This window comes from Cyanistes caeruleus, chromosome 4, assembly GCF_971803275.1.
Source record: "Cyanistes caeruleus chromosome 4, bCyaCae1.hap1.1, whole genome shotgun sequence".
Lineage (NCBI taxonomy): Eukaryota > Metazoa > Chordata > Aves > Passeriformes > Paridae > Cyanistes > Cyanistes caeruleus.
The window spans coordinates 57,962,700-57,977,967 of NC_141704.1; the positions used below are offsets into that span (position 1 = coordinate 57,962,700).

Below are 15,268 nucleotides of genomic sequence, written 5' to 3' on the forward strand. Positions count from 1 at the left end.
TATTTCCAATCATTCATGGACTGTATTTCTCACTATTAAAATGCAGCCATAAAAACATTTTAATACTGCTATTAAAGTAACTGACTGTAAATGCCACGTGTAATCCAGCTCTTCTCCTGGCTTTATTTAATTTTAAGCATTCACAATGTGGTTTTGATCCATCAGGAAAATGCTTGGACTCTGGTTTGAAACCTGCTGGGAAAAAAACCTTAAGTATCTGCATATCAGTTAAGGTTTTGAGTAGAGTGAAACCAGGGGAGCACCAGGGAGGGTAGTAGAGAAAATCATACAGATTTTTTTTACAAAAAAAAAACCTCTTTAAGTTTCAGAAACAGAAAAATTAAGACCAGGACAAATATTCCCAGAAGTTGCTTTTTATTACGGAATTAGGTTTTCTGCCTAGGTAAATATTTTATTATGCTGTTTATAATCCAAACTCCTACTATAATGTACTAGAGTACAGGAGTCTGAAAAAAAATTGAAATAGTCTGCTTTTGTCATCCAAAATGACAAAGAACAGACTGCTACATGCAGGATGTTAGGATACTTCTACAATAAAAGTAGAAGTTAAAAGTACAAAAGACAAACAGTTTTACTGGCTTTTTTCAGCCTGAATGTGTTGCTTAGGTGATGCTAGAACATCATTTCTCATACCACAGTGACAGGTAAATCAGCAAATTAAATGTTTAACCTGATGTATTTTAAAACAGACTTGATCAATAAACATATTTTTGAAGAGGTTTTTAAAAACTACCAGAGCACATCAGCTCTTAGAACTGTGCAATGAGGGGGAAATGTCCAATTGTGCAAATTCTTCCTGCTTTCTGGGATAGACCTTCTGATCTTCCCATGCCTTGGCTGAAATGACTGAAGGCAGCGTTAGAGGAGAGCAGCCACTACACACCGCATCCCTGGGGCACACGTGACTTCTCACCTTCAGCTTCGCTCTGTGTCAGCTCACAGGCAGCAGAGGTAACCCCCACAGGGGGAGGGCAGCAGCCACTGGAGTCTATTTGAGGGCAGAAGCTGCAGTTTTGATGAGCAGTGGCTTAGCTGCCTCCAGGATGTCCAGTTCAGGGTCCAGTGAACGTCCCAATCCTTCCAGGACCATGATGGCAAAGATGATGGAAGCAAAATTGCTCTCGAGCTTCACCTAGAACCACAACAGACTGAATGGTTCAGTGGACATTATTTTCTTCTGTACACCTTAAACCAAAGTACCAGCTCTGCCTAAGGTGAGTGGGAAGGGAAGAAGCTGGGGGAGAGCATTTGCACACCTGAAACAACAAGGCAGCTCCACCAGTTGGACTGTGCAGTCCTGTGGCTGACAGCCCTGGTTCAAACCACCCCTAGTTCAAACCACCATATGTCTTTTGATTTCCAAAGTTGTTTGCAGCTGTGGAAACTGTCCCCCAAATAATCAGTTATAAGGAGGTATCTACAGTCTAAGGGGCTATAAAAAAGGCAGGAAAAACTATGTGTTACAAAAATACTCTTTTAGTAAACAATATCAACCATTAAATGGCAGAGTGTGTATAAGACCTGAGAAACAGCATGCCTGCAACACTTGGATGCATTCCTGTGGTTCCTCTCCTAGAAGTTTGTTTCAGAAGTCAGTCCCCATCCCTGTCAGCCCTTCATGTTCCCAGCAGTTCTCCCTCTCCAGATGAACTTCCAGCTATTAAAGGCATACAGGGACAGGACCTCACCTTATGGGTCATCAATAGTTTGAAGACACTTGAGAGGAGATTTCCCACCTGAAGCTGGAATACACACGGAGAATTTAACAGCTGATCAAAAAAACCTTTTTGTTGCAGTTTTCAGTGCCAAGCTGCACTGAATTGCAGGGAAGTGAGACAGTGACATGGTGCACTTGCCTTTCCCAAGGCAATGGTGTTGCCCCGGACCTTGGTCACAAGTTCTGCCATCTCAGCCTTGAAGCGCTCGATGTCCTGGCACTGATTGGCACGGGCATGGTGGAGGATCAGCTCTGCCACCCTCTCCCCCTGAGAAACAAGTTCAGCAGCACAATCAGAACCTGATCACCAGGGACTTGCAATCAGATGCTTGCAGTTACTGCTTTTGGTTGCTGAGAAGTGCCCCTGGCAGCACAGAATGGGCCTGGATACAGAGTTTAGCATGGATTCTTCAGCATGCTTTGGCAGACCAAGACAAAATGTGTCCCTCTTTGAGGTGTGTCAGTGAGCCCTCCACCCTGCAGCTCTGAGAGACAGCAACAGGCAACTGGGAGCACAATGCTTATTCTCAGAATGAACAGGAGACACCAGACCTGGGTTCTCTAGTCCATCTAACAGTGAGTTTCAAGGAGGGAGGAGGATAATGTAGTTGCCCTGATATGGAGGAGCCTAGCAGAGGTCAGACCCCTCCACACACACACCTGTTTCCCTTCCTCTCCTCTACAGATGCTGACAACAGCAACAAGGAGGAAGGCATATAGGCCTTCCAGCAGCAAGGCTGGGGAGGGGAACGTGTGGCAGATGTAAACCCATTCCTTCTTCTTCTCTAGCAAAACCTTACAGATTCTAACTTGGCAGTCAGAATTTAATTTTAATTTAAGTTAGTTAAGTCAGAAATGGCATTAACAGTCAAAGAACTCCTAACCAGGAAGGGGCAGCCAGTGCTTCCCATTTAGCCCCTTCTAGTTCCTGGGGCCCTGAAATTGCTGCACTCTGGCAGCCTCCTTGCTGCAGCTGAGCAGCTTCTCCCTGTGTCTGGGGATAAGATGCTAGCAAGGCTTCTCGTCCCTCTTACCATTTTAAGGCAAAATAGGAAACTCTCCCTTTGGCCATCCGCAGCCATCTCCCTTCCCCAGCCTCAGCTTGCCAGCCCCATGCCAGAGAGGGGCCTCACCTGTCCCTGGACCACAGCTGTGAACACGGCGCGGAAGTTCTGCATGTCGGCGCTCTGCAGCTCCGCCACGATCCCTGCATCCAGCAGCACCAGGCGCAGCTGCCGCGGGGGCGGCCGCGCTTCCAGCGCCAGGGACTCACTCAGACCCGCCTGCTCCGGCCGGGCCGTGCCTTGAACCAGGATGTTCCCGGGGTGCAGGTCGGCGTGGACAAAGTTGTCAACAAAGATCTGGAGGACAGGTAAGTGTGAGAGCAGCTCGTTCCAAGCAAACCTGGTCACACCAAAGCCCCCAGGCAAACGGCTCAGGGTTGTTTGTGGCCTGTTCTCCACCGTTACCATGACGGGGCACCACCACCCTTGGCGGCACCACAGCAGGTGGCTTCTGCTGGAGACCAGCTCTGGTACTCGCTGGTACTCAGAGCTGTGTGAAGAAATCCAGTGTTTCCTGGAGGTCAGGTAGGACAGCCAGGAGCCCCAGCAGGGAATGGCAGTGCCCCTTGGCAATCAGCCCTAAATTGGGGCACACTGGTGGGCCTTAGCAAAGAGTAAAGCAGTGAGAATAGGCCGTTTGCCATTCAGTGGCAAAGGTTATAGTGAATGGTTAAGTTTGTCTAGTGCAGGACACCAACCCACATTGCAAGTGTATTGAAAAGTAAGGAAAACAAGAGAAGAGGAAATAAATCTGTGTAGCTCTTCTCTGACTCTGCTAGCAATTAGCACCAGAAAGGACTGGCAAAAGGACAAGAACAAAAAAGTAATTCCCACACCCCCACAACCCTCCTGGCAACCTGGGCCTTCCTGCCCCAAGGAGATTATCTTTGTAGCTCATGGATTTCTCCTATGAATTTGTTCAACTGCCATCTAAATAATTAGAGCTCTGTGAAAAAATACGGTGTTTCCTGGAAAGAATGACTTCTGCTAATTTTATGTCCTCCTTATTGAGAAACCCTACACAATAGACCCATATTCATTCTTGTGCACTCATGACTACCTAATCTCTGTCATAAGCTACTCATCTGTCTTCTTTCCACAGTTAAGAGTCCAAATTATTTCACCATTCTGGTATGGAAGCCATTCCACACGAGTAATCATCCTATCTGCCTTCTTCTGCACCTCTTCTAGTTCTACTACAGCCCTTGAAATGGAGAGTCCAGGACAGCAAGGGACTAGAGCTGCAGAGTACTCAAGAAAGAGGTATCTGTTTTACGTACAGACATAATGTTGTTTCTTCGCTCTTTAATTTTTTTCTATTCTTACATTTTGAAACCAATCTTAGCATAAAACTACTCTGGTTCCAGCATTGCTTTTCTGAGTGGTAAAAGCTATTTCAGAGCCTGTCATACTACCTGGAACCAGAACTGGAGTTTCACTATTGCCCTAGCACAATGCTGCAGTTAGCAGGAGCATTTCATCTGACACACACTGCCCACACACTCAGTACTGTCAGGAGCTTTTGCAACTCTTCCCTGCTGGTTCTCGTGGCTCCTCACAAGACACTTGTACCACTCTCTCAACGCTCCTTTACAGATAATTTGGGATTACTTCAGCTACAGAACAAGTAGTTAGCCAGAAGCTGAATCTGGCCAGGTTTGTTTGTCTTTACTCCAGATTTAGTTCTCCCTAACAAAAAAGGCAGTTTTAGAGGAGTTCATAAATGAAGAAAGCAGTTTTCCCTTAATCACATCCACAATCCCTGCAGAGCATGTGACATTTGCTAATAATGTTGCACTTTAAGGTATTTAGGCAAAATTCATTGAATGGATGAGTGGTGTCCTAAGCAAAGGCTGACCGAGGTGCACAGGCCAGTCCTGCTGTGTGCAGGCAGATGGTCCCTCTGCAGTGGCACAGCCCTGTCTCAGAGCCTAAACAGGGGTGTCCAGCCCAGGCTTTACCCACACAGGGTACAGGTAGGAAGCATACTGTCTTGTTACCCAAACTGAATAGTTCTGCAGGAAAACAATCTTCACTTGCAGCCCCAGCCAAGTGCCTACCATCTTCAGCAGCATGTCCATGCCCATCTTGGCCAGTCTCTGCCGCAGCTCCGTGTCAATCTCCACATGCAGGTAGCGTGAAATGGGCTCACTCTCCTGAAACAGAGACAGAGCTGAGTCCAACACCTGCTGCATCCCACCTTCAAATACACCTTTACCTGGGTGCCACAAGTTGGGGGAAGGTGATGATAATAGCCTAGAAAGGACTTGCCTTTGGGCAAGGAAAGAGGCTGTACCTAGTGTGATGGAGAACGTGAGAGAACCAAGGGTTTGTTCCTTGGAAAGACAGATGGTATTCCAGGGACAGAAACACCCTTGCCAGGGCCACATGCAGGAAAACTAAGCCTGAGAGCAGCTTTGGTCTGTGACTCAAACAGGGAGTTCACTCCCACAAGGGAAGTGAATCAAGGATCAGAAAGTGTCAGATTGCTGAGCTCCTTTCTTTGACCCACCACAGAGGAGAGGTTAAGTGTGGTGGTTTGCAAAGCACAGGCACATGGCGGCTGGACACACTGCTGGTCTGCTTGGTTTCAGTCCAAGTGTTCACTTCTATATGCAGTTGTCTGCTATCTGTCTTCAGGGATGCACTGACTGCAAACAAAAAGAGTGGAAGAGACTCTAAGGAAGGACATCAATCTCCTTAAGAAAATAAGAAAAATGCATCCTTCTGCCTCTGATCCTTCCCTCTCAGAAAGAAACATCTCCTTGACATGTTCTCCTTGGGGCCTTCTCACTGCTACCATCGCACCCAGACCCTGCAATTCTTACCTCAAATGTTTCCACCAAAACATCTGCTGTTACCAAGGGCCAAAGCGGGGTTGGAAACTTCACAAAATCGACATCTAGGAAATTTTGTCGGAAGCGCTCCAGATTTCTGGCTTCGTAGCGTAAGTCAATCTCAAGGGAGAAACAGAAAAGCAGGCTGGAAATTAGATTCAACTAGGATTAGATCTTCAGGATCCCGTGTGAGTTGCTCAATTGAGTATTGAATACTCAATACCAACACAACTAGTCAGAAAGCCAGAATGGAAACAAAATAAGAGTGGTGCTTCTTGCGTGCTCATAGCTGCCCTGATGGAAGAGGAGCAGACCAGGTAATGGATGGTCCACAGCCAAGCACCTTCAAAATACGGGTGCCTTACTAGAGGCATGGTGTCTCAAAATAGACCAGGACCATGCTAAATTCAAAAATACAACAAGATCCTAAACTGAATCTATCCTGAACCAAAGCTTGCTGTCCAAATGCAAGGCAGGCAGACAAGATAGAAGAACTGCAGCCCCAGCCTCACTTGATGGATAGGCAGCCACATCAGGAAGAAATTTAATGTAACACATACAAAATAATCCACTATGCCAAGTCCAGGCCCTGGTTCTTCAGTGAGCCAGTGTCTTGACACAAGGGCATCTCTCCTACTGTCTGCTACTGCTCAAGGAGGCAGGATAACCTTGCCTCACCTCTCTTGTCTGGCAGTGGGGGATACTTCTTGTTCATTCAAAGGGAAAAAGCTACAATGAGCCTATCAGATGTTCTCCTAACCCTCTTTCTTCTGCACATCCACCCAAGCTCTGCCAAACTGGTACAAATGACCTCGAGTCACATCTGACTACAGTCAACAGTTCCCAGCATGGATTTCCTGTGTAGAGGTTTTGCAATTGTAGAAAATAATTAAGGTTTTCAAAAGCTTGTTACAGACTTCAGACACTGCAATCTAGATACAAAAATGAAATTAGCAGATAATGGCTCATTTTATAGAAACATAAGCCTAATTAAGCCTGCAGTGAGATCTTTTGTCAGTTTGATAGTAGCAATATTTCAGGACTGTGTCTTTAGAAGACATTAGTAAATCAGGATGCTTTCAAATCTGTTTGCAAAATTTTACTGACACTGTGAGTCTGATGATAATACAAAGTAGAATGTGTTATTAACTTCTGTGAAAACATTATTTATGCCTATATCTATCTATCTCAGTGCTAAAAAACATGATTAGTGAGTACAGACTGCAAACATACATGTAAAACCATAGAAAAAAATCCACATGCCTGAGCACTTGCTTGGAGAAATTCTTTTCTAAGGAATCTCACCAGCGTTCACTTTTCACAATGCTGCAAAAAGGATTGTGACTATGACTAGCTAGCTGTTCAGGCTGTCCACTAGAAAACACATTCAAAGTCTAAACATCATTTTCAAAGTTTAAAAAATAATTTTAGATCTAATAAAGATGTTTTTTCATTGCTTTGCTACTTTGTGAGCATATAAGCTCTCTGACAGTAACGTTATGTGATTTGATTAGACTAAAGAACAGAAATAAAGAACAAGCCAGCCTTCATCTGACCATTTAAAATGCAGTGGTGTGAACAGAGCTAGAGCCAGCCAGCAGCAAGACAAAGAGCAGTTTTGTTTCAGTAGCTGGGGACCATGGCCTGGTGCATACCTGCTGCATCATAAGCTTCTCAAACTCCTCCACAATCTCTGTCAGACTGAGCCACTTGAACCCAGGGAGAAGTCCAATGATGCGGCTGCCCATCTTCATGAGAAACAGATCCATCTGGACTTGGTGGACCAGCCCAGGGTGCAATACCTGCACGGGAATGAGCAGTAGCAACATCAATCCCCCAGACTCTCAACTTCCATCAGCTCAAGTGATACATCTCAAATATACAGAACCCAGCTTTATTAGAATGGGAGCCAACCACTTTCCTTGGCTAGTCCTCAGAAGAACCCACATTTTGCCATTGATTAGATTATAGAGAAATATTGTATCATTGTCAAATTCAGTGTATCTGTGCTGGAGACTACAGTCGCGCCCAAAGACATTCTTCACCACTTTCAGTCTCGCCCTGTCCCTGATTAGTATTTGAAGCTGCTCAAATATAAGGTTTCTTTAAATAAACTTTGCTGGAACACACTTTTGTGTTCCAGATTTCTTCATGTGAGCAGAGAAGGAGGTTTGCTGTCTGGAAGGTGCAATCAACCTTAATACTGATTCTTTTAGTGTAAATTGGGCCCTTGGAGGCATTCTTTGTACCCACGTGCCACATCGAATCTTGAGCTCTGCGTCCGGGAAGAGCTGGGGCCACCGCAAGTGGATTGTGGCTGGCTGGAACAAAAGAGCACCGAGAGAGACAGCATCCCTTCTTGCTCTACCTGGGCCTAGCCAGCTAGTCCTCTCCACGGGAGTTAGAATGTGACGGACCTCATCCAGCACGCTCCATTCCCACACATCTACCATTCAGGCACAAGACTTACTTTAATGGCTACAGGCACGAGGTGTCTGGCTGGTGACGGATTTGCATTCAGCAGCGGCTTGGCCCCCTGCTCCATAAGGGACATCCTGCTCACGGGACTTCCCTGGGAGCAGTCTGCAGAACTCAGTTCCTCCCTGCTCCTCTCATCCCGTATCTCCTTGCTCTTCCTCCTTCTCAGCCACCCGAGGAGGCCTCTAAAGCCTGACACTTCCCACGCTTCAAAGGCGGACCTGAACTCCGAGCGTGGCTCCAGCTCCTTGGCCCTGGAGCCGGCAATGGCAGCGAGGTCGGCATAGGCTTTATACACCTGGGCAACGCAGCCCGAGCCCACCGGCTCCCGGCTCGGGAACCTGAGGACGCCCCTCCACTCCTCACCGAAGGCCTTCCGCAAGAGCTCGTCGGTGTGGCCCCACGGGTGCGGGCTCACCTCGACGTGCAGCTTGGAAAACTCATCACAGAAGGCCTCCGAGAAGAGGTCCCTGCGGGTGCTGGCCCACTGGCCCAGCTTGACACACGTGGGGCCGGCGGCCTCGGCCGCCCTGCGCAGCAGCCGCAGCCACCGCGCTCCCACGCCGGGCCACAGCCGGCTCAGCGGGTAGAGCAGCAGCAGCGGCCCGAAGCGCAGCAGGAGCCCGCAGGCGCGGACACCCAGCCGCAGCACCAGCGCCAAGCGCCGCAGCAGCCCGCGGGGCGGCCGCTCCGCGCCGCGCACCGCCGCCCACGCCGGGCCGCGCTGTCCCGGCCTCTCCTTCCAGCCGGTGCCGGCGGGCACGGCCGCGGGCACGGCCAAGGCCAGGGAGCCCCAGCGCCCGGCGAGCGGCCCGGAGCGCCCCGCGCCCGCCCGCCCGGGCAGCGTCGGCCGGATCCTGGCCGCGGCGGCGCGCGCGAGCAGCGGGAGCGGGAGCAGCCGCGCGGCGCCGCCTGCCACCATCGCGCGCGCTCCCGCCACCACCGCGCGCGCACCCGCCTCCCGCTCCGGCCCCGCCGGGGGCAGGGGGCGGAAGGGGGCCGCGCCCAGCCAATCGGCGCCCCGGCGCGCGGAAAAGCCCCGCCCCTTAAAGGGCCAGCAGCGAGAGCCTGGCGGGAGCTCGCGCGCGGGCACGCGGGCGGCACCCGAGCGCCGTGAGGGAGGCGCGTGCCCGAGCTGTCCCCTCAGCACCGGGAGCGTCCCCTCGGAACCGGGCTGCAGTGGACGGGGACAGGCGGGAAGGGGCCGCGCTTGGGCCGGGAACCTTCACACCTCCATCTGTTTTGAATCGTAGAAACACTGAATATCCTGAGCTGGAAGGGACCCGTCGGGATCATGGCGTCCAGCTCCCGGCCCCGCACAGGACACCCCAAGGGTCACCCCACGGGCCTGAGAGCGTTGTCCAAACGCTTATCGAGCTCTGTCAGGCTTGGTGCTGTGACCACTGTCCTGGGGAGCCTGTTCCAGTGCCTGACCCCCCCGGATGAAAAAACCTTTCCCTAATACCCAGTGTCAGATCAGGGGATGGAAGCCGTGTTGCAGGTTTAAGGCATTCCTGGCCAGGTGCTCTCCCGCGATGAGCCTGTGACCCGATCAGCCTCGGGAAGCCGTGCCAGTGACAGCTACTGGACAGTGACAGCAAGTCAGGACTTTCTACGTTTCCCCGGAAATCTTTCAGTCCGCAGCCAGATTGTCACTCAGCTCCGCTTTGCCCTGCGAGCCTCGACACCAGCAGCCCCGCCGCCTCCCTCGGGCACCCCGCTTCCCCGGGCGGGCAGCACAGGACGCTCCATGCCCGGAGCGAGGGGCGGGCGCGGCCGCCTCGGCGGCGGGGCGGGACGGGCCGGGGCGGGACGGGGCGGCGCTCCCGCCGGAGGGCGGCCGGGGCCGGGGCCGGTGGCGGCGGGGGCGGGCGGGGAGCCCCCAGCCGCGGGTCCGCAGCCGCCAGCCCGGCGCCGGGCGCCGCCGCCGTCATGCCGGGACACGGCCCCCCTGCTCCGCTGCTGCTGCCGGGGAAGGTAGGGAGGCGCCGAGGGGACGCTAAGGCGGGAGAGCGGGCAGAGGTGCCGCTCCAAAAAAAAAGCCTCTTAATTCCCTCTTCCTTTCCGGCCCCCAGCTGGCTTTTCTTCATCCCCGGCTGCAGAGAGGGAAAGCGGGGGCCGGCAGCCGAATCCCCCCGCGCTCCCGGGCGCCGCCGCTTTCCCGCCGGGACGGGGAGGCTGCTGCTCCCGCCGGGCGCCGGAGGGCCGGGCCCGCTGCTGGAGCGGGGCTCGGCCGGGGGGAGAGGGGCGAGCCAACCTGGGGAGCTGCTGAAAAGTCGACCCTGGAAAGAGTCGAGAAAGAGTGCTGAAAGAGTCGGGAGCGGCGGGGCGGAGAAGCAGCGGCAGCCCCGCCACCCAACACGGGGCCCCTGAGTGAACTCAACCCTGCCTCGGTCTCTAGCACAAAATAGAGAAGGACACGCTAAACACATTCTTTGGAGGAAGCCCGGGCTCTGCTGGAGCAAACAGCTTGTGTTCTCGGTTCGGCAAAACCTTGAATCCCCCTGTGATATTAGTCCTGTACTTCTCTCTCTCCCTCTCTCTCTCTGCTTTCCTCTTACTTTGCCTTCGGCTGAAGGAGTTCCTGCAGTTGTGTGCAGCCTGTGGCTTATCAGGGTGGCACGTCTCCCTCCCGGTGGGGATCGGTGGGAGTGTTCACCTGTCCTGGGGAGAAAAACGCTTTCTTGCCTTACCGCTCTCCTACCCAGGGATGATGGGCGCTAATGGGTTAGGGATGGAGTTATCGGAGGGGAATGTTGTTTGAGAAGGGAACAAGGAAGAAGTAAGTTACAGCTGGCTGCTGCCGTGATCCCAAGGTGTCAAATGCAAACTGGGAGGTAAAACCATGTCAGCGGTATTTGGGACACTTTCAGAGGTTTTGGCTTTTCGAGTGTCCAGTAAGCATGTGTCTTGACGCTTGGTGCAGGAGGAGTGATGGTAATAGGGGACTGAGGCTTTCTGACTGCTTGGGTCTGCACTGGAGCCTCCTCACAAGAGCGGGGACTAAGTGCTAAACATGGGCCCTTAATTCTGCTCTTTACGAGAACACCTCTTTTTTCCAAGACAGGTCAGCAAGTTGTTCCTGACCCTGAGTTATTCCCAGCCACCTCTGCTCTTGCCATTTAAGTAGCTGTTTAAGTTTGTTGTTTTTGGAGAAGAGCATCTCCAACCTGAAACTCAGCTGGGAGGATAAAGCTGGGATGACCAGAGGGATTTCCATGGGGCTTTTATTTGCTACTGTGAGGGGAGCTGCTGGTGTTGGTGGTGGATTAAAAAGCTGTTTTCTGTGTTGGCTGCCACCTTACTGACCACTGGTTTTTGGTGTGCGGTAGTGAGGTCCAGTAATGTGTACTGGCTCTGTTTTCTGCACCACCAAAAAGGGAGTTGTTATTGCATCCTGGAAAAGAATGCATTTCCTCCACCCTTGAATTCTGAATTGTTGTCATTGCGGTAGTGTTCGTGGGGTTTGGTGCATGTTTGGTTTGAGGGGTTTTGTTTGGGTGTTGTTTGGGGTTTTAAAATAATCCAGGCAGTGTTTCAGCCTGTGAAAATGGATAACTACTATGTTGGGTCAGGCTTGGAAACAACTGAAAACGCTAAGTATGGAAATGAGAGGAAAGCCACAGGATTTCCCAGGGTAGTAAGGCGCCTTTTTGAGAAAACGGAAGAGAAAGCACTGAAAACGAAGGGCGCTGGAGTGGCTGGGGATGTAAAAAGCAGAGTAAAGATTTATGGCTCTGCTGGGACCACTCTCTGCTGCATGGGTGAGAAGGTTGTGCACTGAAGCCTGGCTTGGCCTTCGGCACATCCGTGTCCTAGCAGTCCATGCAGAAGATCCTCCCTGTTCATCAGCTCAGATCCCAAGTGCAGTGCTCCTTGTAGACCACAAGTGCATGTGGAGTGTCCCAAAGCTCTGCTTTCAGTACTGCCCCCAGCTCGCTGCCTTGGGAAAGCTTTTAGGACATTTTGTCTGCAAAGACAACCTCTGTGTGTGCTCTCTGTTCCTGAGAAACAAGAAGAGCATTTAGATCCTTTGTCAGACACTTAGATTAGGCTTATCTTTCTCCCATGCTTGGTGTATTTACATATTAGAAATGTTCCTTTTGACAAGGAGACAATCAATAAAGACCACGTAAGCTGTGTTTTTCAGAGATGATCTTAATCCAGGAGTAGCTTTTTCAACGAGTTGTTCTTAATATCAGCCATAACAACTAATTCATACAGAAAGGACTTAAAATCTCTATTTTGCTGGGCGCTCTGGGAGCACAGAAGCAAGCTCAGTCCTTCCCCAGGCTTAAGAAATTATTGATTAAATCATCACACAACAGTCTCTGAAAGATGGAGAGGTGCTGGGCATTTCAGAAGTGTCTGATAAGTGCTGTGTCCTTTTGGATCCCCTGAATGCATCATTCAAAGCAGCTGGTTCTCCCTTCCTTTTGTAACACCTGACATTTATTTCCTGGCTGGAACTGTGTGGAAGCTGCTCCTTCCTAAGTGGAGGCCAGACCAAGGGGAGAAAAGGCAGTGTAGTACACCATTAAGCCCAAGAGAGTGGAGAAGAACCTCTCTTAAACTCTTGTTGAAGCTGGTTAATTGTGATGATCTAAGGCCTTCAGAACTGGGGCGTAAGCTCTTTCGGGAAGCATTTTTTAGCGGAAGGATTTAAGTACTAGTGGCTGATATGTCTGTTGGCAGGATCCCAAGAGCTGGCTGGAAGAGGCCTCTACTGTGAAAGAAATGCTGAAATAGGACTTTTAATGCACTTGCATAGCAGTTCCTTACAGGCTGAGAAGACTCTCCAGAGGGAAGGAGGGATGGAATAGAGCTGGAAAGAAATTTCTTGTTTCATTCAAGTCTGGACAGTAAATGAGTGATCCTGGCTTTGCTTAGACACAGCTCAAATAACACTGTATCTGAGGTATCTGTAAGCACCTTTTTACAGCACAAACCAGGAAAAGAGACAGTGTTTTCTTGACTGTCGCTCTGAAGTGCAATGGAAAAGGCAGTAGCATGTTGATCTTGCTAACGGGATTTTTTTTCTGGTCTTCACCTTGGAGATGCTTTATCAGCTCCTGGAAACTGAAGCAGAGGCTGAAATGTGAGGATCTGCATGACATTTGGGGATGGCTTTAGCCCAGGTTTTAGTGAAGATGACCACATGACTGAACTCCCAGCTTCATGTGCTTTTGAAATGCAGCTTCTGCAGGGGCCTTGGTTGACCTTGAAGTGGGTGCCTGAGACAATCTAGAGTCCCTGGAGTCTCTGACCTCTACATCCTGGGATTTCAACTGAGGCCTGTGTCCTTTGGTGGAAGGCTAGCACTGAGCAGGCTGAGAATCAATTCAAGGTCTCTGTATATAAAGCGCTAAAAGGCATCATCACTGTTTTAAATAAATATTTGAGGTTCTATAGGCTGGTCCTATGCAAGATCTCTCACAGCCTTTTCATGGTTCAGTTGGGTCAAAGTGCTCTGTGTCTGTGGGCATGGCACTGATGAGGTGAAAGTCATAATTCCCCAGGCCTTTCTTGATCAAAGCAGTGGATACTTACCTGCCACTCGTGTGAGTTTTCACCAGTTCATGTCTTTCAGTGAGCTGGGAGCTCAGTGGGAACTCATGGCAGCAAGACACCCACCTCTGGGGCTCTGCCATCAGGATGGTCCAGTCCCTGCTGTGCTGAGACAGCTCTGAGCCGCTCTGAACCCTATGATGCGGTTCCAGCCCGTCATCCTTGCAGTTGCTCACAGAGGCTGTGTTCTTGGGATAATCCTGGCATGATGGCTGGGGTGTTCCTGTGCTGAAATATAGGAATACAACTCCCCTGAGTTTGCACTGCTTTGTAGTAAATACATTGCCTAAACATTTTCTGGGCAGATGTGGGGTCCTGTGTGTGTGCAACAAAAACCCCAAAAGGGAGCTCATGGGAAATCTTCCTTGCAAGAAGTTTGAAACACTGTGACTCCTTTCTTTTATGCTGATAACAGATATTGAGGACATAATTTCTATTTTTTTGAAAATAGTACTGTCCCATGGTAAAGCTGAAGGAAGTCAAGCACAGTTAGAAGGGCAGAGGCTTGAAAGAGTAATGTCGTACTGGAATGAATGCTGTGAGTGCTGGTGTAATCTTCATTCTTTGCTTCAGTGCTTTTTCCCCTCCCCAGGTTGGGGAAACCAGCTGCAGCTGGCATAGTGTTACTTTCAAGGATTCAGGAAAGCAGATGCAAGACTTAGTGGTGATTTAAGGTCAGTTTTTACTGATTAAACTTGTTCGGAGCTGATATGTCTCTGAGGCCTTCTTAGGGCAGGATTGTCATCCCAGTGCTGGGGCACTGCCAGTTAGGTTTGCTTGGGGTCTTCTGGTTCTCTTGTTTTTAATGTCTGGTGCAAACAAGAATTTGGCTTGACTGTTTTACCTGCATGAGCTGTTACACATGACCTTTGCTGAATGTGAGATGCATCTGTGTCTGCCTTCTAACAAGCAATTCCTTGGCTGGGGTAAAGGCTCAGGCTGCTCACTGGGAGCAGGAGGGCCAGGAGGGGAGATGTTTGCACTGCAGCCAAGCTCCTGTGTCCAGCCTGGGCAGGAGCTGCTGGTCCTCAGTCCCTCTGCACTGCAGGCAGAGCTCTGGCTCAGCCCTGTGCTCCTGGGCTGGGAACTGGCAGTGTTTACGTGATGAAAGGGAGCAGAAGATGGCTTTTCCTGAGCTCTGCTTTTGCCCATACATGTGCTGGCCCAGGGCCAGGATGGAAACTCTGTCCTCATGAGTTGAGAGAGGGAGATGGGAGGAGCGAGAGATGAAGAGGGGCCCAGAAGCAGAGTGAGTTAAAATAAAAGCACCAGCTCACATAGAGGAAAGCCTGTAACAGATGGCCCTGGCCATCCACTGGGTTCTTCATGCAGTTGGTTCCACATGCAGTGCTGACAAGACCTCACCTAGAAGCCTAAGTGAGGGGCCTGGACCACTTTGAGATGTGTGATGGATGATCAGAGTAAAAGGCAAAAGGAGGGAAGCTAGACAGGTAAGCCAGCTGTGGTTCAGCCCTCTCTGATGGTGATGCCTGAAGTGGACTCTGGGACTCGCTGCTACTAGTGCTGTGCCACTAATAAGGCAGGTGCTGCCATGTGAGCCATTGTAGGAGCACTGCTTTGTT

The 15,268-nt window shown here is 50.5% G+C and overlaps 2 protein-coding genes across 6 annotated transcripts in view; one reads left to right on the forward strand and one right to left on the reverse strand.

Moving 5' to 3' along the window:
- Positions 1 to 103: 103 nt before the first annotated feature.
- ADCK2 (aarF domain containing kinase 2) lies at positions 104 to 9,039 on the reverse strand. Its single transcript, XM_023929989.2, has 8 exons — positions 8,110 to 9,039; positions 7,295 to 7,441; positions 5,631 to 5,759; positions 4,863 to 4,958; positions 2,872 to 3,099; positions 1,878 to 2,006; positions 1,710 to 1,763; positions 104 to 1,153 (listed from the first exon to the last, which is right to left on the reverse strand). Exons 1-8 carry the CDS (start codon positions 9,037 to 9,039, stop codon positions 1,010 to 1,012), a joined length of 1,857 nt encoding a protein of 618 aa, XP_023785757.2. The 3' UTR covers positions 104 to 1,009.
- The window catches only part of DENND2A (DENN domain containing 2A), a 64,858-nt gene continuing 50,695 nt past the window's right edge, over positions 1,106 to 15,268 (forward strand). Inside the window, exons 1-2 of one of the 5 annotated variants that reach the window (XM_086884933.1) lie at positions 1,106 to 3,110; positions 3,905 to 4,065. The gene's annotated coding sequence lies outside the window, so the exon portion shown is untranslated. Of the gene's footprint in view, positions 3,111 to 3,174; positions 3,328 to 3,904; positions 4,066 to 9,957; positions 10,095 to 15,268 lie in introns of those variants that run through there. The other 4 variants (XM_086884928.1, XM_086884931.1, XM_086884932.1 and 1 more) reach the window with 4 other exon arrangements.

What these genes read in the sequence shown, in the direction of transcription:
- ADCK2 (XM_023929989.2), bottom strand. Translation starts at nt 9,039, where the DNA reads ATGGTGGCAGGCGGCGCCGCGCGGCTGCTCCCGCTCCCGCTGCTCGCG. An exon ending in TTTTGGTGGAAACATTTGAG is followed by an intron (nt 4,959 to 5,630) that starts GTAAGAATTGCA and finishes TCTCTGTTTCAG; the next exon opens with GAGAGTGAGCCCATTTCACG. An exon ending in CAGCTGTGGTCCAGGGACAG is followed by an intron (nt 2,007 to 2,871) that starts GTGAGGCCCCTC and finishes CTTGTTTCTCAG; the next exon opens with GGGGAGAGGGTGGCAGAGCT.